Below are 23,059 nucleotides of genomic sequence, written 5' to 3'. Positions count from 1 at the left end.
CACTTTTCCCACATACAGACAGATTCAAAGAGTGAATAACAACCTAGAAAAAAAAAGCACACCTACCCACAACTTGGTTTATTTGTCCAGTTTTGGCAGAGCGAGCTTAAGAGGTGATTTGAGACTGAATATGCTTCTCTTGTTCACAGCACGTTGCTCACTCAGCAACAGTGCCACGTCAACACCGCGCATAATACTTCAGTCATCAACACATTTGAGAATACTGTATGTGCGGCAGAGGTGGAAAAAGCTCCCTGGCTGGGTAAGAGAAGTAAACAGATGACCTGATGCCCGCCTTGCAGCTCATGCCAAGCTCATTTCTTGCATTGTGAGCCCACTGGAAATATATGTTAAATACTTCTCACCATTCTGTAGTGTTTTTGTGCAAGCTGTATGGAATATGCTTTTTGGCTTTTATATAAAGGATTTGATTTTTTTTCCTCTTTTGTTATTTTTAATTACAACCTGTGAATGATGTATGACCGTATAATTAATCTTACCTAATCCCCCTCTGTTAGTTACCCAGAAAGTGAGCCCAGGGTGTGAGGCATTAGTCCAAACACAAAGTTGGCAGTCTTGTCGTGTGCACTTGAAATAAAGCGTCGCCATGTTGTGAATGCCAGGGAAAAATCTGTCAGAGGAGAGGTCCGATCCTTCGCCCCGACCAACGAAGTGGTTTAATAATGTCTACAGTACATGCAGATTTACCGTGTGAGTGAGCGGTTTACCTCATCAGCGTCTCTGAGCAGAGGTTGATGTCCACGCCGACGAAGCTCACACACTCCTGGACCACGCCATCCAGGGCCGCCTTCAGAGCTCCGGCTGCTACGTCATGCTAGAAGAAAAAAAACGTGTTTATATTATTTTGAATACCTTTTATTGGGTTATAGGAGAAATATTTAAAAAACATATCCAATCCACATGTTCCGCTTTAATTTTATGAACATTTTGAAATTCTGTCACGTCGGAATGACAAAACAGTGTGTATAGTATGTCTTGTTTATACAGATACCAATTTTTACAATAAACCAATACAAAGGAAAATGCTCTTTCATTCTTTCTAACTCTATTTATGAGTATCCTGTTGATTTTTGTTCACACAGACCAATAGAAATACACACAAACAAGCCGTTTTAACTAATCTGTGTGAATGCAAATCATTGAAAATAAATTAAGTGTGGTGTTGTTGTCTACTGCACACTGAGAGGAGTAGAGAAAGATGAAAATATTTAACTTGGCCCTTCCAAAAAGAACCTGCTATTTATATTGCAACGAAAGATAAAAGAACAGACATTTGGATAGTTCACCTAAACTTCTAAGTCTAAACCTCAAGACAAAACAATACGATGAGAAACATTTCCTATTATGGTATCAACAAAAGAGTCGACATTTTCAAAGAATAGCCATTATCCTTCATTTGAATCTTCTGACAAATCACTGAAATGGGTGCATTAGTTGAGCAAACAACTGCAAATTAGACAATACATTTCCACGACTCAGTTCAGTCCAAAATTATTTTTACCCCAGATAAATTAAGTTACATTCAATTCATTTTAGACATATCGTTGACTGGAAGGGAAGGAGCAGAGTGAAGCAAGATTGTACAGCACAATTATGGACTAGAGCCCTTGGTAAGGAAAATGCTCATGTTCATACAATTTTCATCACATCAAATCATTTTTGTCCAGCTCATTTGGAGAGAGGATGAAGGCTGTTGGTCACCTAATCTGGAGGGCATGTCTGAAGAATAAAACTATGTTGTTAAAGGTCATAGTTCAGTCAAGGAAAAGAGAAAGGAAGTAAGTTTAGGTGAAAAAAAAAAGAGTCCTTGATAAAATAGGGACTTGCTGATGATGGGATATTAGACACTGAGAGAGGAAAGCACCTGTAATGTCACACCTGGGAAGAATGTCTTCTCATGAGAAAGGTGGAGGCGTGGAGAAGTTCAACCTGCTATAAAACCCCAGTCAATGTGCTCTCAAATTCCAGCTGTAACTTTATATAGGTGAGACCATGACTGAAGAATGATCCGTGTTAACGCATCACACACCTATTAAAATCTAACCTGAAAAGGACCTCTGTAAATATGAGATGCAAACATTTTAATTAGATTCAACCTATTACAACAAACCCCAGGATCAAAATAAAATAATGACTTGATACATTTGAGTGAATTCTATACTGTTTTAATTCTGGCTTTGAGAGGTAATGACGCAAGGATGACACAAAATGGCCACAATGCTTCCAGATACAGTAATATAAATACAATGGCGTTCTGTATCTGTATTGGTTGTCTCCGTCTTTGGCTGTATATTTTATTAGCACAATAAATACGGAAGAGAATGGAGGAACGTTGAGCAGATTATGTGTAATGAGAGTTGTGAATATTACACATGTGCTACAAACTGAGCCAGATTGCAAACAAAAACTAAAGCTAGTTATGGCTAACAATTACGGTACCATTTTTGGAAATAAAAACATGTGCCCGGGACAAAAACAGTCACACACACTGAGTTACACTCAGCTAGTAAAAAAGATTTAGAGCTTAGTGCTTCTGTCCATGAAAGTTGCAGAAACTCCAACAAAAACATGGACAAGAAAAGCAGCAGGAATAAATCTTTATACGGTTCAAAAAATTAAAAAAAATTAATAAAAATCAAACGGTAGTGTTACAAAGTAAATACCACGGTTTTAAATACTTTTCAGAATTATTATGCCTAGAGCGTCACAATTCATTTAAACGGGTAAACGGGGCTTAAATAGTTAAAAAAGTATTTTTTTGTTCCAGTATTTCTTTGTTCCAGTTTATTCTGTTTTTTTTAATTAAAGTGTTGAGGTTGTGAAAATCTAAACTAAGCAGTATTTTAAAATGTCCTACTGATGTTTTGTAAACCTTTTTGGACTATCATTGAGACAAGAATTTGAGGTTATCTGACGGTCACACTAGTCTTGATTGACAGCTCCTTTAATGCCTCTGAGAACTAGTATGTTACTATTCGAGGCATGCAGGTTTGGCTTAAAATTAGTGTGTAGGTGTGTATTGATGAATAACGCAGTTAACCTAGGCACCAGTCATAAATCAGCCAGTGTAAGCGATATGACACAGAGGAGATGGTTTTATGTTTTTTCTTGCACCTCCCATGAATGCTTTCCATCAATAGCTGTTTTTCCAACTTCCTGCCTGCAAACAATCGCATTGAGGGGACATAAGCCTGTGCACACTTGCTCATAACCTGCGGGCCTGCAAACTGGGGCATGAGAAAAGGAGACACCAGAATTGGTTTTCTAGAAACAAGAGAGAGGTTAATGTTAATGAAGGCACAGTATATTATTGAAAACCTCTTCACATTTATTTTCACAGTTTTTTGCCCGACAACAAAACATATATACACAGTAAATAATGAGTAAATTAGGACATGCTTGTATACATCTTTTAAACAGTTGACTTAAATGACAGCCCAAAAACCCACATACCCTCCCTGACAAACCTGGTGGACATTTTAAGACATTGTTTGGCAGCTTTAGTATCCAATCAAATCCAAAACAAGCTCGTGTATTCCCACGCCTTAAGACTTCTGGGCAGAACCTATCAATCTCTGTCAGCACTCAGTTTCTCTACCTCTCACTCCTTCCTCCTATTAGTTTTGTCTGCTCCTGTCTCCCCTGAAGGCACTATACCATTAAAAAAGAAATGGCTGCAAGTTCAAGTAGAAGACTAGTGGACTCTAATAAAGTTGTTTGTATTGTTATATTATCATAAACATTTGCTGTTCTTTTTATATTAAGTTTTCCCTGTGCGACTGTGATTGTTCTAAACCTGTAATAAGAAGAAAAACTGCTGAGACGATGACTAAATGCAAATGTTATCTGAAGGGTCAGAAAATGACTGACAGTTTCTTTAATATCCGGTTGGTGGGATATGTTTTCTTACACAGCAGTCAATGTGTGTGTATTTTCTAGTAGCAGGTAGATTCTCTGCTCGGGGAATTATCCAGCTGTCAGTATATCAACTCAAAGAAATGACAGATGAACAAGGTGCCCACGACCACCATCACTATCTTTAATAAGTACTGCGCTGTCATTATATAAAAAGCAGCAGTATAAAATCGGCAGCTATTGCAATGTTCGCAAAAATGATATACCAGTGTTCAGTCAAAGCCAATATGCCAATAAAGCCTGGTCTGTCAGTGCAAAGAAAACAGGTTTCCCACACCGATAGTTATGTCCAATCTGACTTTAATGGGCCACACTTTTTTAGCCCTCAGCTCATTTCCTTCGTTCTTTTAGAGCTGTCAGTCACTGGGTCAGCCGAGGGAGAGCCTGCTGTGCCAGCTGTCTAGAGTTACATTTCTTTCTACTTTCCTTATGCTGTTGGGATCTATTGGCAATAAACATTCAAAGGTCTCGCAGTGGGGAAAAAAAGAAGGAAACATATAGTGCATACATTTAAGAAGAGAGTACAATTCCGTTTCTTTTTATATACATAGAGTATTTAACATCAATCCATAAGCACATAGACACACGTAGATTTCTGTCTGTGATTGGGAAGAAGAGTGTGCAGGTCTGCAGATATATGTGTGAGCTTGTGCACAGGTCAAAGTGATGTCCCATCTCATATCTGTCAGCACCCAAAGTTTATTTAGCCGGTTATATTATCATTTGTTGACCTAGTCACATGATCTGAGAGCGGGAGGTGCAGAAACCCAGGCCCCCCCGGGGAGCCCAGTCAGAATGTGATGAGAGACAAGGGTCCAGGTCCCATCACACAAACACAAACACTAAGAAAATCTGACCTTCTTCTGTGTCAAATCAAAAGCTAAGCTAAACTTAAAGGCTTTTTTTAAATACATGTTTGCATATTAAGTATCTTTCTTTCTTCTTAAGTGATTGTTTAAAGAAAAAAAAATAAAGAAAAAAACAGTAATATATACATTTATTATACATTTTGTGTGTGCAATGTACTTACTTGGTACGTGCCAATGCCTATATGTTTAGGATCAATTTTAACAAGCTCAGCCATTGGATCTTGAACTCGTCGTCCAATAGAAACTACAACACAAAATATTATTCTTGTCAGGGGACATCATGCACGATTTTCATTTGTAAACACTAATCATAATCAGTTTTTGACAATGCATAATATCATATATAATATGATAATTGTGTGCATATTATAAAACTGGCCTAAAGGCAGGCTAAACCTAATTGCAATTTCCCCCATCCACAAGAATAATAATTAAAGCAGGTTTTTTGATCAACCTTCTGACCTTGTTTTTGGCTTAATCATAAACCTGTTACAAGACTAACATCAGAACATTCTTGTCATGTTGGTTTAACACATTTTTGTACTGGAACTTTGCTATAAGAGAATTAGATTGTCAATGTAGAAGAGACAAAGAAATGGGGATGTAACAGAGGCAATATGTCTGGAATCACTGGTTCTCTGCTCTGGGCTCTGGCTGCGGTGGGAGGCTGCTGCCTGAGATAATATTTAGACAGGGATGGAGTTTCAGCTCCGGCCTTGCTCAGTACACCACCAAAATCCTATATTCTTCTCTCTTTTTTGGAAAAATGTCTTCGCACTTATTTGTAAATGGATTCCAGTGACTCTGCAGCACTTATTTGAAGTCCCTAAAACTAAACTCAGATGAAATTAAAGAGAAGTAGAGCAAGAGGAGCCAGTACACACAGTGAATGCACATTAGATATGTCAAGATAAAGGATCAAAATGGAACAGTGCTAAGTAAAAACTATATACTTTTTTTTTTATGAAATGTGTAAAAACATCTGCTGCACTGTGATCTAGGAGTTTGAGCAAAGTTAACCACTAGGTGTCACTGTAGTGCACCATGCACTACATAAAAGCATGTTAGAGTGAAATGTATTTTACACCATAAAATAAAATATGCCACACTAAACAAGATTCAAGAACCTTCTATTCCATTAAATCTGCCCAAGAGTCAAAATGTGTGGATTTCTCCTGGCTTTCATTAAGGGTGTAAGTATAGCTCTGTGTAGCCCTCTGAGCTGCTGACCACAGGAAACTAGTGAGAAATAATCCAGCCGCACTCCATTTATTGCATTTATGTGGGAAGTCTGTAGAAAACATTTATTCACCAAAATCCTGAGCAATCTGTTATAGTCCAGCCTGCGTTTAATGTGGATGAAACAAATTACAGGCAGCAAGCAAAAACTGTATTTACTTTATTTCTTTGATTTTCACACCTACTTCAATGTTAGACATGAGTGGGACGTACCTGCACTCCTTAGATTAGGATCCATGTCTGGCATCTCTTTGACAGCCTCGGGACTCACACTGTAGATTGAAGCTCCTGCCTCATTGGTTATACTAAAAAAAGAGGAAGATAATTATAATAATGTATAGTGACGTTAATTTATTATAAAACACCATCATTAGGTATGTGCACATTTATGTTAACAATACATTTAAAAAGTAAAAAATAAAAATTGCAGTCCGGAATATCAGTTTGCAGCTGCAGCCTCCTGATTCATGTGTTACTGCTGCCCCCTTGAGCTCATTTAAAGTACTGCGGTGCCTTTTTAGTCACGACAGCATCGTCTCATGGAAAATGTATTTTACTTGCTGCATAACTCTGCTCGAGTTAAACTCCAATTACTTAGTTTTATTATACGTTATTAAAATTATACTATAATGTGGGTTCTTCTGTACAAAAATTAAAACACTATGTGTTTAACAAATAAAACACTGTGTTTTAGCCAGCTTAAATATATTTTTTTTTAAACCGATGCCAGTCTTTTTTCATCTAACATGACAAACAAAGACAACTCAGAAAACAATTCACTACACACGTTATAGTATAAGGGACAGTAGTATCCTTCAAGTCACACAGAGTGCATATGCACTCCTCCTCTGGGATTGAGTGGAAACGACCGGGTCTCCAGAGCCAGAGGCAGAGTAACTCACCTCAACTGAGCACACCCTGACCTCTGACCTATGGTTAGGGCTGGGGCTCTGGGACGAGCAGGTTGGATCACTGCTGACCCTTCTCACCCTGGACACGGACTATTCGAGCCACTCCCATCAGGCAGGAGTCTACGGTCCATCCGGACAAGAACCTCCTGCCACAAGAAGAGTTTCTTTCCCTCTGCCGTTGGACTCATGAACACTTCCTAAACACTTTAATTTTTATCCTATAGCAGATTGAAATTGTTTTTCTTTTTGACTTAAATATGTTGTTTTATCATTGTTCATTGTTTTATGTTCCTATGTTTGTGAATTCTGTTCATTGACAATGGCAATAAACCTTTTCTGATTCTGATTCCATTCATTAAAACATATGTATGAACAAAAGTTTCTTTTACGTTGCTGAATAAAATAAAAAACATACAATAATAAATCACATAGTCCACATAGCTCCATACAGCTGGCCGCAGTGTCATGAGTTTGAATCTCGGTTTCGACAATTTACTGCATGTCCTCCCTTCTCTCTCATCCCCATTTCACGCTAAGTTTTCCTGTCTAATAAAGCTAAAAATATGCAACACAATTGGAACCGTTGGACCGTTGGAAAATGTACACGCCTTCTCCCACCCAGACTCCACTGTCTTTATATACCAGTGTTTGTTTGACTGAATATGGAACAAAGGAAGGAAATTAAGCCATGGCAACAATCTGGCGTTTACAGCATGTATCATAAATGTACATTTACATGCACTGTTCTGACCATTTAAACAAATTATAATAACATTTTCTCAAATATTCTGCAAAGGTCCGCAATTATTATTGTTACTGAATAGGCAGATGGGATGGTGAGTGTACAATACCACTGATCTGTAGCCGATACTAAAAGTGATTGGGTCAAACAGTTTCACTCTTTATTTGTTGGCTGAATAGAAACAAAGCTCTAATGGAGTGAATAGGGGCATTTTCCCCAGGGCTGGTCTATAGAACCTCCCAAAGTTGAGTTTACTCTTTCCTGATACATCCTCATAAACAGACAAACAGGCTGACCCAGGGGCCAGGACTCTCGACAACCTTGCCAATTATCAGTAACTTCTTAATGAGGAGTGGCAGAGGACATCTGATGACAATCACATTTAAATGAACATGTCCTTCTTACATTCTTACACCCAGTATTGTCTCTATTCACCGGCCCCTCGTTTTGTCAGCTTTCACTTGTCGTCCTGACAGCTGACATATCGTCATGGTGACGCTGTTAACAAGCACTGGCACATGACATTCAGAGAGGTCAAACCAGCGCTGGTCATTAGGCTCATCCCACATATACATGCATGCTAACATAAAAGTAAGCACGCATCAAAAAAAGCACGCCATTTCACTTGTAAAATATTCAAATCTATTCAAATCACTAGATCTACCATTGACCCACAACACTTGTTTTCAAGGCCACATTGAAAGAATAGAACAGTCTGTCAAAAAAAAAAAAAAAAAAAACACTTAATGGTAGTAAAAAGAAATGGTACATTATTTGTATAACTGACCTTAGTCCCTATCATGTCCCTAGTTAAGATGTCCAGTAAGGCAGCTTGGTAACAGTACTGTCATAGATACAGCTCAAAGCTCTCATCATTACCGCATCCATGTTGCCACAGCGTGAACATTAGTCTGGCAGCCACCAGAAGGTTATCTGCTCCTCATCTCTGTGGCCAGAGCCCATGGATAGTGTGGACAAAGTCAATAGCCTCTTGGTGTAAAGTGATGACTTAATGGGCCTTAGGGTTGTCATTTATTCGTCCACTGTTTGTTTCTATCAGCTGTATCCACATGAACAGAGCCGTCAGGCCTGTCTGTTCCAGGGGCAAAGTCACAAACTGCTATTCTAAACAGGTCATCTTTAAGACACAGCCACGAGACACACAATCATAATGACTGACCCTCACTGCCCCACTACACAGCACACACTCAGGGAGATGGATACACACTTTGATATCTCATTGTAGCCTTCTGGCACATAAAACCCCCTTCTAAATTAAAAACAGCTCATCAGATCAGTCAAAAAGAACAAGGGTAAAAGCATGACCTCATGAAGAAAGCAACAAGAAGAAGTGGGAAAACAGCAAGGGGCCAGTTACGTTTTCGGTTTATATTTGACAGAATATGATTTAAAATTCAGATATAATTTGTGTTCTATCCATTACAGTTTATAAGCACCTTTAAGAATTCCAACAACAAACATATTCAATATATAAATTACATTCTTGATTTCAAAAATAATTTGAAATAGAGAATCAAATAAATTAAATAAGAAGAATATTCTCCGTGTAATGATAACAGACAAAAAAGGTAGATGAACTCTGTGAAGAGACCGGAGAATCCTCATCCACAGAAGTTTGTCTGTCCCAGCTGCTCAAACAGCTTGGGTCTATTGTTCAGTCAGCTGCAAAGCTTGACCTGAGGCGGACAAACTGAGGGAGGCACCAACTCGGCCACACAGACACACACACACACACGTCGCCTCTCAAGACGATGACATTTTTCACAGAGAAAAGCGTCCAAATGGCAGGTGTCACAGGCCGTCAGTCTCCAGCGGGGAGCTCCAAGGCACCACAGCACACACACACGTAACTCCAACTGCCAGGCTGAGGCACATCTGAAAAGAGCAAAGCCTCAAAGACACTTATGTCAATCTGGTAAGGGAAAAGCCTGCACTTATGCCATGCACAAACACAAACAGACCGACAGCAAACAACACACAACTACTACAAGTACACACACTCCACCTTACACAACAGGGCCCTCCCCGGGAACAGTCACTCTCCAAGCAAGGTCTGGTAGCATAGGAGAGACGGGACAGAAACTGACCTCCAGTGAAGCCTGCTGCATTCAAGGATGTTTGACTGAGTAGAATAGGCAATTTATTTAAACTTTGTTTACAAGAATGCTATTATTGCGACTAAGTAAATAAGTATGCTGTATTGTACCTAACATAATTATACGTTTTATGCTGTAACTCTGCCAGACATATCACTCTGTGGAAGAATCTAACCCAGTGTGGGGAAAAACACTTATAAATAGTGTTACAGTCTACAAAAGTAACACTAGTAATCTTAACTGCACATAATAGGTATAATTCAGTTTCAATAATAATAATGCCTTGTAATACGCCTTCCAACACACTACACTATTGTCATTATTCATTCATGCCACACGTGCTGGTGGTAAGCCACTTCTGTAGCCACAGATGCCTTAGTGAAGACTGGCAGAAGTGATGCTGCCAATCTGTGCAATCAGCCCCACTGACCAACACCAATCACTCATGCAAATTGATCCCAGTGGGAATCAATCCTCCGAACACTAACAACTGAGAAACTGTCCTCCCTTAGTTTCATTATTCACTGAATGATTCTCTACTCGGTTGAATTATTGGCTGCACTGATGATTCAGTATTGATCTCTTATACCTCCCTTATAGAATATCTATATAAAGCACAACTGAATCGCTGACCGGCTCAGAGTGCATGTGTCCTTTTACACCTTCTCCTTGCAGCCTTTACAGTGGAACTGCCTGTTGGGGCTCAGTGATGACTGGCCCTGCCACTGTTTGTTCATCAGTCTCCATCATGGCCCTGAGAGCATGCTGGGACACAGGACGAGACAGGGGACATGAATAGAGGCTGCTACAGGGTCCACTACTGACCCCCAGCTCTGCCAGCTGGACAGTAATAATGATCTCATCCCAACAAGAGCAACCAAGGGGCAGACACTAAAGGACTATGTGAAGAGCACTGTATGCACTGGGCAGCATGTGCTGCGAGATGTTTTGACATAAAACTGAAAAAAACATATGCATAAAATGCTGTACACAAGTGCTCAGTATCCATCCTTCATGTGCACTTGGTTCCACACAAATGTTTGCTATCAATTTAATGCTAATAGTGGTGCCAGTGTTTTTGGTCAAATGATACAATAATCAAATTGTGTACGGAAGATAACTCTAAAAAAACCTTATCATGTTCAAACAGTTTTGTATATAAAATAGTGTATACCAAATTTCATATTCATAAACTGAAATATGTCTGGCCTGGTCTGCTCCACAACAAGTGAATGACTGCAGTCATGGCACATAGTATGCATTTCTCACAGATGTTTTCAAAATATTTCAATATGCAGTATTTTCATTTTTTTTTGCCACTACATACTTAATAGAATAAGGTTGTAATGCACTGACTTTAAAGTCACACCAGTAATTTGGCACGAGAGCATTTTAACACCTCCTTTGTTGATTACTTGAGGGTGGTCTTATCAGCACTGACAACAACCAGTCAGAGCTCAACACAATGGCAGACAAGGTCAAATTTGAAGTGGCCCATCAAAGAGCCAAAGGAAAACATGCACACTCAGCTGCCTGGTGGGCAGTGTGCTGCTGACAGCAGGTGCAACGATCCATAACCCATAATATAATTTATTTTTATTTAAAAGATACAAGATAATGCAAAGAGAGCTTGAAATGAGTAAATGAGTAAGTGCCCATGAGGCTGCATGAGACGTGAGCCTGTGTGCTTACACACTCCTCCACTTCCATGCACCAAGAAAATATGAATTTACCGAAACACTGTTATTACTTGTGCTTATACCGTAGATGAAGATAACCTAAACAGAATTTTTTCCATCATTGATTAAGTAATTTCTAATCCATATTATACACATAATGAATTGTATCGTATGTAGAATTTGAGAATAGTCAAGAAATACACACTGTCTCACACACCAACCCACATAACTGCTACATCCCGCAGGCAGACATTTCTGGCTGTCATTCCAGCTAAGCAGCGAGGCAGAAGGACAGAGGAAAAGACAAGAGGCGGGGGGGGGGGGGGGGGGGGGAGAGAGACGGGGGGTGGACAGCAACAATGAAGGCTCATAGGTAGACAAGAAGCAGACGCTCTGAATGAGGCAGAGCTTCCTAATGAACTCAACTGTCAAGGCTGAGCAGCACCAGCTATTTATATATATATTATATATGTATATTATCCATCATCTGAAAGGAAACCGTTTTCTATAAAAGAAGACATTTGCAGCAAGCACTCTGACTTTATAATATCTAATGACTTTCTAAACCCAAGGATGGTCTCTTCTATTTATATTCATATTTAACAATGTAGTGATTCTCATATTAGCTTTTAAGGGCTTTGAGCTTGTGTAACTACATAAAACATTTTTATTTTCAATCCCAATTATTATTTCATGCATTCACACTAGTCAAAGTGGGGCCAGAACAAAGACAACTCAAACATTCTAGAAAACTATAAATGCCAGCACCTCAGGAAAACAATGAACAAAAGACATATTGTATCTGTGTTCTGGATGTGCTTAACTGTCCTTAAAAGAAACAAGAGGGGTCATCCTTTGTAATGTCACTGGATACAAAATTGTTATTATAGAAAACGTATGAGCTCAAAGATACAAGTGTAAATGTATAATATAAATCAAGCTTAATTGAGCTATAGAGGCATTGGACACTCTATGCATGTGCAGAGATCCAACTAACCTCAGGTCAACAAACACATGGAAGCTGAGGCAGGGACAAAACAAGATGGAGCGGGGAAATGCTCGCGGTTGCTATGTTTGGACCAAGGTTCAATGGAGTTTTATTCTAAAGTGTAGACTGAGACCAGCTACAGACACAACAAGGACCAGAATAGTCTCTTTAATTGGGACTTAGCCAAACAAAGTCCAGATGGCCTTAATAGACAAGAGGTGCATTCCTGCTCTTTCCCCATGTGCACCAAAGTTCACGCTCACTCCTCACTTCCCTTTCATGCAATTATAGTGGTGTTATTTTTAGCCAAAACATAAATCGCTTAACCATAAATAAGAAATTCTGAAATAAAACTTTTAAAATTTCATAAACATGAACCATCTGTGTCCCCAGATACAAGGTAGAATCAAATACTGGTTTTACAGTTGCTGTTTTAAAAGTGACATCCATCTACACAGCATTATATTGACCAAGATTGAATTGAATACAGATGAGGGCAGCTAAAATTAATATGGTTAAAATTCAGTTTAAAAAATAATAATAATAATAATAATAAAGTTCTAGGGTCATGTCACTAATAAAAAGGATCCGGTTACACATTTGTGAATTTAATCAATAGGGACATTTGACATTTCATTATGAAATGAGAAAATTATACAATGAGAACGCAACCTATATATAAAGTTATTCTTAGTTATAAAAACTATGTAGATGGTGGCCAAACTGTTAATGTTATGTTTTAGTTCTCAATACAAACGTCCAATAAGAAAGCAGAATAAGCCTCACGTGAGTATCTTATTCATATTGCCAGTTCCTATGAATAAAACCAGTTGAAAAAAAAAAAAAAAAAAAAAAAATCCTCTCTCTGATCTGAATGGTCCTGGAATTCTGTACTGAGCCCTGTACTGAGCCCTGTACTGAGCCCTGTACTGAGCCATGTACTGAGCCATGTACTGAGCCATGTACTGAGCCCTGTACTGAGCCCTGTACTGAGCCCTGTACTGAGCCATGTACTGAGCCATGTACTGAGCCCTGTACTGAGCTCTGTACTGAGCCGTGTACTGAGCCCTGTACTGAGCCATGTACTGAGCCCTGTACTGAGCTCTGTACTGAGCCGTGTACTGAGCCCTGTACTGAGCCCTGTACTGAGCCCTGTACTGAGCCCTGTACTGAGCCCTGTACTGAGCGCTGTACAGAGCCCTGTACTGAGCCCTCCCTGTACTGAGCCGTGTACTGAGCCCTGTACTGAGCCCTGTACTGAGCCGTGTACTGAGCCCTGTACTGAGCCGTGTACTGAGCCCTGTACTGAGCCCTGTACTGAGCCCTGTACTGAGTCCTGTACTGAGCCCTGTACTGAGCCCTGTACTGAGCCCTGTACTGAGCCCTGTACTGAGCGCTGTACAGAGCCCTCCCTGTACTGAGCCGTGTACTGAGCTCTGTACTGAGCCGTGTACTGAGCCCTGTACTGAGCCCTGTACTGAGCCGTGTACTGAGCCCTGTACTGAGCCCTGTACTGAGCTCTGTACTGAGCCGTGTACTGAGCCGTGTACTGAGCCCTGTACTGAGCCTGTACTGAGCCCTGTACTGAGCTCTGTACTGAGCCGTGTACTGAGCCCTGTACAGAGCCCTGTACAGAGCCCTGTACTGAGCCCTGTACTGAGCCCTGTACTGAGCCCTGTACTGAGCCGTGTACTGAGCTCTGTACTGAGCCGTGTACTGAGCGTTGTACTGAGCCCTGTACTGAGCTCTGTACTGAGCCGTGTACTGAGCGCTGTACAGAGCCCTGTACTGAGCCCTGTACTGAGCCGTGTACTGAGGAGGAAAAACATTTGCATGTACCCTCTATCTGCAGGTTAAAGCACTGGCCACACAGGTTCAGTTGGGATTGTAGTATTTTTTTGTTTCATAAACCACTAAGAACACACGTTTCCTTTAATATAACTCCATCCATCCATTTTCTTCTGCTTATCCGGGGCCAGATAACTGATATTGCTTAAAGTGACACATTTTGGTTACACTAATGTACTAATGAAAGTTGCAGACCAATCTTACCAGTAAGACACATCCAAAGGGTCGAAATAACGTCTGGAGATGAGATCAGAAAAAAATGACTCTGTTTCACGGCACGCTGTCCCATTGCCAATCACAATCTTAGTACACCTGGAAGCAAAATAATGATTGATTACAGTTTACATTACATAAATTATAATAGAAATTGTTGCTAACAAAATATAATTACAAGCAAGATGTTTGTAGCATACTTATAACCAACATAATGTAATGACCAAATATACCCATATTTAATCAGAAGGTGGCGCACTTTGTCAGCTTCTTGGTGCGTTCCAGAGTTGAGCAAATTGAAAATATCAGTATGGAGAATTTGACCTTAGAGATGACAGAAACAATGTTTTTAATGCGTTTTATGTTATTATTTAGGTTTTAATTTTTATAATAGACGTGGCATAGCTGAAGAGAAATTTGACATATTTTTCTATGCCTCTTGGTTGTAATTGTGTTAGAGTTAAGTCAAACAGATGGGGACATCCATCATAACGCAGCTGGAAATGGTCCTGCTGTGTTACAAGCTGTGACATACATGCAAACACACGCAGACAAACTGTCACGAAAGATTTTCAGAGAACAAAATAACAGAAATGTATTTAAGGAAAAATAGAGGAAAAAAAATTGGGTTGCAAAATTAAGAATATATTTTCCGTTATTAGTTCAGAAATAAGCAAAAACCATGTATGCAGTGTTAAATCTAAATCCAATCCCCTAATGCTTTTCCATCTTAAAGGGGCCCCTTTAACACTCTTCAGACTCAGAGCTTCCTGCCTCGTGTCACTGGCATCAGCAGTCCTGCGGAACAGGACCTAGCCACTGCTAAAAACAACTGAAAGTGAAGTATTGGAGTGGACTCACTTGTAGGGGAGAGAATAGCGACCTTACAACCGTGTTTAAAGCCTGGGTCTACACCCATAAGCACACAGCCCCTGACTGGGCCTGCCAGAAGACGCTGGCGAAGATTGCGAACAAACATAGCAATAGACTCTTTTTCTGCTGATGTTGTAAGTTTAGTCCTAAACAAAAAGAAAGAAAAACATAAGTATGTAAATTTAAAAAAATAGAGTAAAACATTATTTTGACCAATATCAACTGTACCTGTAACTTCTGGTTAGGAAAGGTAAAATGAGTCTCTTATAAGAATCTTCAACTGCATTCTTAATCATAAATCGGAGCTCCTCTCTGGCAAAGGTCTTACTCTTCCATCTGAGAAAACAAAATGGATTAGGAGTGTGCAGGGAATGGTTTTAAACATGTAATGAATGTTTGATTTGTTCAAAATTCTAACAAATCATTGTAACTGAGTATTACTTATTAATACATTTTGTTGTTTTTTTCCTTTGTAAGTAATTTATCTAAATGTGCACTATGGATCTAACCTGTTGTTAATGCACCACATGGTAAAGTCAGTCTTCACTCTGTCAGGGATGTTCACCTTCACGGTCAAAATCTTCAGACTCTCCCCTCGATTTATGGCCAAAGTCTAAATATGAGAAAATTCAAATAGTATGATTGTCAATACAAATCAATTAAAATATCTTCAAATAGCCGTAACAATCTTCATACAGTTGAAAACTATGTAACAAAAAAAATTGTCCATTCACTAAAATTAAATCATTGATGGAAATTTGTCGTGCTTTATTCTGGGCTGCCTCAAAGGCCCTGTTACAGTCTGTTATGCAAAGACTAGTAAGTGCCTGACCTTTTCATGAGGGAACCTTTAGCCCAACACAGAACAGAGCCACGGACAAGATGTCAATCTGGAGCCCAAGCGGAAGAAGAGAGCTGACAAATGCCCCACAATCCCACCTTCAGCACAGAGACCGTGAGGTGTACCCCACCAACACCCACAAGTGTGGCAGCAACCATAACAACAACAACAAACTAGCGACAAACAAAATGTAAAACACTGCTAATGGCACAGGGCAGAATTAAAGCAGCAGCATCGCCTGGATTATGATTTAAGTTGGATTTGTTTCTTTTGGCATGTTTCAGCCTCAGGCGCACACAGTGACTGTGATGATATTTCTCAAACCATTTCCATCAAACTATAAACAAGTCCAACATGCCACTGACTAAAGTTAGTACCCAGATTGTAACATTGGAGCGGAATTTCTAAGTCAGTTACTACTGGCCCCAGTAGTAACCGACTTAGACTTTCACTTTTGGACTGGTGAAAATAGGCCAAAACAGTTGATAAAACAAATATAATGGCACACATTTTATCACTAGAGAAAACTTAGATGTTAAATAATTACAAATATAGTGATTCCAAAAAGAGAACTGCAGAAAAAAAAATAGTTTGAAGTGCACCCTGCATGTCAAAATGTTTAAAATATACAAGCAGACATACATCCTATACAATGGCTTCATATTCATTTCATTATTGGCATTATGAACCTGCATTAGCACTTGTGTATTCCTCAGTTTCTGCTCAAGATGAGTCAATGGCACGAGACACAAGGTGATCCGAACACAAACACCATGAGAAGGGGTAAAAGGTGTGTGGTCATGATATAGATGAGGCAGGAGTGACAGGTAAGCTGTACCAGCCAAACCTCTGATGAGAGCAGACAGTCTTTCACAGATGCTCCATCACATTTCCTTTAGCCCCAGAGCCAGGGCAGTGTGCCAGCCAGGCCAATCTTTCTCTTTGGCCGTCTCAGACTCTGTTTGGAAGAATGTTTTCATCTACACGCCTATCACCCAAACCACATGAAATGCACACAATTCACAACAAGAAGACATTTACTGAAACATTCATTCAATCAGTGATAAAACATTATGTATGTAAACAACTTAAATTTCACATAAATAAATAAATCTTTAAAATATCACATTATCCTTTTTGGACTAATATGTGCAATCAATTTTGACAAGTAAAGTGATGGTGTGTAGCAGAGATCAAATTAGGGGAATAGAATGTGCTAAACTACAATTACAACACAAAGCAAGTCAAATTAAAAATCTCCTGCTTCATGATTAACAAATGTATTATGGCATAACCGCTTTTTTGTTGCTAGAAGCTTGAAAATTCTTTGAATCTACTCTGGCAGATTGCAATCAGAAAATAACAAATTAGCCTATAGTTAATCCTTTAGGACATATAAATGTCAAAACATTTAATTCCATTTAGTTATGTGAAGATGGAAATTATTCCTTTAGACACTCTTCACTGGGTCAATTGTGTGCTCCGAAGTCCTCAAGAACATAACAGTTTTATATATCTTCATACATCTATATAAACAATGTGTATTTTGAAGCCAAATCAGTAACTGGGGCTTAATAAAATAGACTACTGAGTGCTCCCACACAAGTCTCCTGTCAAAACACATCTCCCACCTGCACTTCTTCCTGCCAAGTTGATGGCTCGAAAAGGTTTGTTTTAGCCGGAATGTGACAGCTAGCAGGGTCACAGCAGCCTGTGGATTAACGCTCCGTGACAAAGGCGAGTCATCGAATTAAATGTCTTGCATTGAAGAGAGGGGTTAGGGGAGGTGTGGTGTGCAAGAAGGGCTACAGTTTAGTCAGATTGGGACCAAGTATGAGAGAGAGAAGTAATGGACACAACTCAACGTCATTCACCAGCACTCACCGCCCCCCTTTCCCCCTCCTTCCAGCTGCCTGTGGGCCCAACAGCAGAGGCTGTCACTACAAGAGAGCGTCTGTCAATCAAAGCCTCCTAATCCAATGGCATGTCGGCAGGGGACATGTCACATATGTTAAGAGGAGAGAACGAGGGGACTTGCAGGGTAAATGTGTGCGTGCGCCCAAGTCTGCGTGTATGTATTAGGAGGACTGCAGGCCAGAGCACGCAGCCAAAGAGTGTGGTGTGGCAGAGAGGCGGCTGGTGATGGAAGCTGTGGTGACACAAGAAGCCTGGGACAAACTCTGAGTAACCCACCAGTCACTACAGGCGCACACGAGGCCACGCAAGGCACAGGAGGGGTAAGTATGAAGGCACAGAGCAGCCTAACTGCACATGACATGACCAACATTCAGAAGAGGCATGCATTGGGACGATGCAGAACAAGAAGTACAGATTTGTTTGGCCACATACAAGTTTCGAAGTTAAATAAGTTCAGTGTACTGAAGGACTCCTATTGTATTTGTCCCAAAGGATCAAAAAGCATATGTATAGCTATATTATTTAATTTTTGGTCATTTGACTGAACTAAGAGAACAAGGGAAACAAAAGCGCTCATGAAGTGTCATGGTTTTGATAATTAAACGTAGACCATAATGTACGCACGAACCTGCGTACATTATGGTTTAATTGATTTAAGAGTTTATTAGAGTTAGCTTATTGTCTGATTACCTTTAGACAAGCCAACTCTTTAAGACAGGTGATCATTACTTTAGAGATCCCATTAGTCTATGTTTAGAAATGTTTTGCATCTCACATTTAAAATAAATAGTTTACACCATGTCTACATAATTACCTGGTGAGGCTGGATGCGGTGAATGGCGCAGGTGAAGTCAAAATAAAGTCTGAATTTCTCAATGTCTTGCTTTTTGTTTTGATGTAACCCAGGTTTGGAATGAGTTGGGGCTTTTTTCTCTTGCTCTTTATCCTTTAATGCTGATTTAGACACAGCAGACTGGATAGTGATGTGGCTGTTCTCACACCTGTAAAACAAAATATTCCAATTTTAGGGTGAGAGAAGATAATACAATAAACTGAATTTGCCCTGGTGTATTCTTACAAATGTTTCACAAAGGTTAAAGTGTCAGGGTCTTTGGCAATCATATCAGCCAATATATGCTCAATACCAGTGGCTACTTCTTCAATAGTTGAAAGGCCTGGCATATGATTAAAAAATAGAAAAAAGTAATTGTAATTGGTATTGATAACACACACATAACTAATACACCTTAATCAATCTTACCTTCAGTACCAGGTTGAACCCACTTATTCAAGTACAACATGTGTGGGGTTTCCAAAAGGGCAGAGGCAGCATCCTCGAGACCAAGTGCTTTAGCCCTTCGGGCCTTGGTCAGTTTACTGCCTTTCTTGTACGGAGTATACTAAAATACATGAACAAAACTGTATTTTTATAAAGTGAAATAAAAAAGGCTGTTGTGAAGACTGAAATTATAATAACAGAATAGAATAATATGCAACATGAGTAATATGGTGTTAATGGTGTAATGTGTAAACCAAAGCTTTAAACTTAAATTAACATCTGTTAATGGCAGTTTAATGGCATGTTTAATGGAATGGTTTATCCACAAAGTAAATGTCTTACCACATGATCCAGTTCCTCTGCAGACCTACAGTTTCTTAGGTTTTGCTCAAGCTCAGCTGTCAAATTCCCATCTTTCTTCAGGGTCTGAATCACAGACTGAGTCTTCTTAGCTAAAGCACTAAAAGAAACATTAAATTAAAGCTTGTAAACATGTAAGCAATGCTTTAATCCAAACAAAACGATGACTTTGTAATTGACTATTGTTTAAACCAGGCATGTCCAAACTACGGTTCGGAGGCCAAATGCGGCCCTCAGACCAATTTTTGTTGGCCCTTCGGCTTCCTGCTAAGTTGGTCCAAACAACAAAAAGTAGTACTTTTTCCTGTAAAATTTGGAAAATTCAAGTATTTTGATGTTATATCAAACCTTATTAAAAGGTGTGGAGGCTCATCGAAACAATGTCAAAATGGAAAATTTCTAATTATTCACTTTGACATTCAAAAAATGTTACGTTGTCGGGTTGTTTGTGGTCCTTTGCTCAGTATAAGTTTCAAAATGCGGCCCTCAGTGAAAAATATTGGACACCCCTGGTTTAAACAGTATGTTACTAAACTCTGGACGTCTAGCACCATCTAGTGGAAGGTTCTCAAACAACGTAGAACTTATCTGAATTTCATTTATTATTATCATTATCATTATCATTATTATTATTATAGATCATTTCCACTTTCCTTTGGGTCATAATGTTGTGTTATACAAATATGCTGTAAAAAAAAAAAACATGCACTGAAAATAAACCTTAGTATGAAGCATATTAAGTTCAAAGTCAGAAATGTCAGAATACACGGTGCATAAAAACTGTTAAGTGTATGGGAAAATTCTTTTAGTTAAAAAATACATTATACTTTCTCACCATAAGTCCTCATACACCAAGTGTACATCCCGAACTCCATCAGCGTCCATGTGATTAATCATGTCTTTGCGATAGCGGACCATAAAAGGCACGGTGTTCTCCTCCTGCAGCAGTGTCACAATATTCACAGAAACCCACTGCTCCACTCCGGTGAGGGTCGACAAAACCTGTGATGAAACAAAGAATATTCATTATGTATCCATTTTCTAAAATTATGGGGTGAGAGTAAAAAGGCTGAATATATTGTGTAAAAAAACCTCTATCAGGTCCCAGTTCATGTTGAGCTCATTTCTCAAAGACTTGGCCAATGGCGATCGTAAAGTCCTTGGAAGTTGTTGGCTACTTGTCTGCTTCATTGTACAAGGATCTTCAAATGTGAAATCCTCTTGTTCCTCTTTCTTTACAGAATAGCCCAGAGATGATGGCCCATCCTTTACCCATCTGTTGTCCGGATGAGCTTCCGACACAGTGAATGACAGTCGCTACAAAACAAACATTCAATGTAACCGGTAATGACACTCTTCCATTATATTGTGTAAGGAAAAGCTTACTTCTTGCTTCATTCTGCTTGGCCCAGGTTCATCTGACTTCTCGTTGAGGCCGTCAGCTGTTGCCTCTTCATTTTGATACTGGACAGTAGTATTAGATTTTTCAGGACCAATTCTTGCCCTTTTTGAATGAAGTAACTCAGGGGCTACAAGATCCTGACTAGCCTCGGGAATGTCCAGTTTGCGTTTCGCAGGAGGTTTTCTGGGTGCCCTTGGCTTCGGTTCTTTGGGTACCTTTGGCTTCGGTTCTTTAGGTACCTTTGGCTTCGGTTCTTTAGGTACCTTTGGCTTCGGTTCTTTGGGAACTTTAGGGGCTTTGGATTCCTTTGAAATGGCTTTTGTGCCAGCAGGTTTACGGGGAGCATTTGATTTTTGCCTCGAAGGCATCCAATCTTCGTTCTCCTCTTCACTGCTCATGGTTTGAGAGAAGGATCTGAAAGTTAAGTGTGTATAGATTTCAGTGTTGTAGTTCAACTTGATGTGCGAGTATGACAAATGCTTGAGTGTAATAAAATCTGTGTATTTTCTTTCCACTAAAAGTATAAATCTTTCATTTTGTGCTCTTATAGGGCGTTTAGAATGCTATGTCATCAGAATTCCGTTATTGAGCTGACAAAGTGAAGTACACCATAATACATTTTCAACTGACATCAGATCTAAATAATAATGGACTTAAGAATTTATAACATAAAAATAAACAATTTAAAATGTTCAGTGTTGTTAGTTAATTTTTCTATATTATATTATTATATTTTTTTTTTAAATGGCATGACATTGTATTTAAACTTCAAAAAATATATACAATTTGAGGTAAAGTGTGTAATACATCTGTAGATACCATGAAAAAACTACTGTAGGGTCAACATTTCAGTGAGTATTTGTCCAGTAAAACCTCAAAATCAGGATTTTGATTTTGCGATCACGATCCAATATTAAATACATAAATATTGTTAAATACAAATGGGAATGTCTCTAAACAATTGATATGTCATCAATTGTTTTCATGAGCAATTATTTATTTTGTGATATTCTGTGATTAATCACAGTTTAATTGTTCTACTTCAATATTGTCTCCATTCTGAAATTGAGAATGTCTTCATTTAGATGTATTTTACGGGGTCTTTTCATGGATATTATATCTTTGGAATGGGGAAAGGTCCTCTAACATCCTTTGTCTGTATTAGGTATCACCTATTAATATATACTGTATAACTTCAAAACCTTGTGCCCACTCTCCTATAAGTCCAACAACATCAGTGTCGCTTTTCCAGCTAACTCTACAAAAGAATGTAAATGTATTGTGTTGTGTTGTCACTTACAGATCGGAGTCTAGCTCTTTATACTCCACAGTTTTAGCAGTGGTTGTTCTTCTGGGTCTTTGCGTCATCTTTTCAGCTTCCCAATAGTAAGAAATCACTTGGGGGAAAACTCATATACTAATGTGATTAAAGGCAAGCATGAATGTCATCAAAAACTTGCCAAATTGCAATGTCAGGTCTTAAAAACTTAGCATTTTAGTTTCGGCTAACGTGATTCATCATGTGACAATGAGGCAGAGAATTATATTATCTCTTTACCGTCTTAAACAATATATTCAAATCTACCTTGTCGTAATATTGTTTGGATCATGCTATTTAAGTTAGATTAGCTACACTGAGTTATAAGTGCCAAATGTCAAACAGCAGTAGCTTCAGCTGATGATAGCAACATGCGAAAGTAGCTGCTTCCTGCAACACCACGCGCTCAGCCAATCAGCGCCGTCCAAAACCGTTCAAACCAATTCCGCCTCATCAGCGCCAAATATATTATATCATCATTATTATGGTTATGTTGTATATTACAAATCCTATGAGCTGTATCTTTT

The 23,059-nt window shown here is 39.1% G+C and overlaps 1 protein-coding gene across 1 annotated transcript in view; it reads right to left on the bottom strand.

Moving 5' to 3' along the window:
• srbd1 (S1 RNA binding domain 1) overlaps positions 1-22,948 on the bottom strand; it is a 28,660-nt gene extending 5,712 nt beyond the window's left edge. Inside the window, exons 1-16 of the mRNA XM_072436945.1 lie at positions 22,515-22,948; positions 21,199-21,628; positions 20,905-21,129; positions 20,648-20,814; positions 19,795-19,912; positions 19,435-19,573; positions 19,252-19,348; positions 18,988-19,174; positions 15,925-16,028; positions 15,644-15,751; positions 15,404-15,561; positions 14,776-14,866; positions 14,534-14,641; positions 6,258-6,349; positions 4,967-5,049; positions 729-835 (exon numbers count right to left, since the gene is read on the bottom strand). Coding sequence (XP_072293046.1) covers positions 729-835; positions 4,967-5,049; positions 6,258-6,349; positions 14,534-14,641; positions 14,776-14,866; positions 15,404-15,561; positions 15,644-15,751; positions 15,925-16,028; positions 18,988-19,174; positions 19,252-19,348; positions 19,435-19,573; positions 19,795-19,912; positions 20,648-20,814; positions 20,905-21,129; positions 21,199-21,628; positions 22,515-22,582 — 2,282 coding nt within the window. The 5' untranslated portion in view covers positions 22,583-22,948. The remainder of the gene's footprint in view (positions 1-728; positions 836-4,966; positions 5,050-6,257; positions 6,350-14,533; positions 14,642-14,775; positions 14,867-15,403; positions 15,562-15,643; positions 15,752-15,924; positions 16,029-18,987; positions 19,175-19,251; positions 19,349-19,434; positions 19,574-19,794; positions 19,913-20,647; positions 20,815-20,904; positions 21,130-21,198; positions 21,629-22,514) is intronic.
• Positions 22,949-23,059: the final 111 nt, after the last annotated feature.

The sequence above is a fragment of the Eucyclogobius newberryi genome, unplaced genomic scaffold (genome assembly GCF_026437365.1).
Source record: "Eucyclogobius newberryi isolate DKJ021-1_F unplaced genomic scaffold, fEucNew1.0.hap1 SCAF_8, whole genome shotgun sequence".
Classification (NCBI taxonomy): Eukaryota; Metazoa; Chordata; class Actinopteri; order Gobiiformes; family Gobiidae; genus Eucyclogobius; species Eucyclogobius newberryi.
Note: the sequence above shows the minus strand (reverse complement) of the source record. Positions and strands in the feature narration are given on the sequence as shown.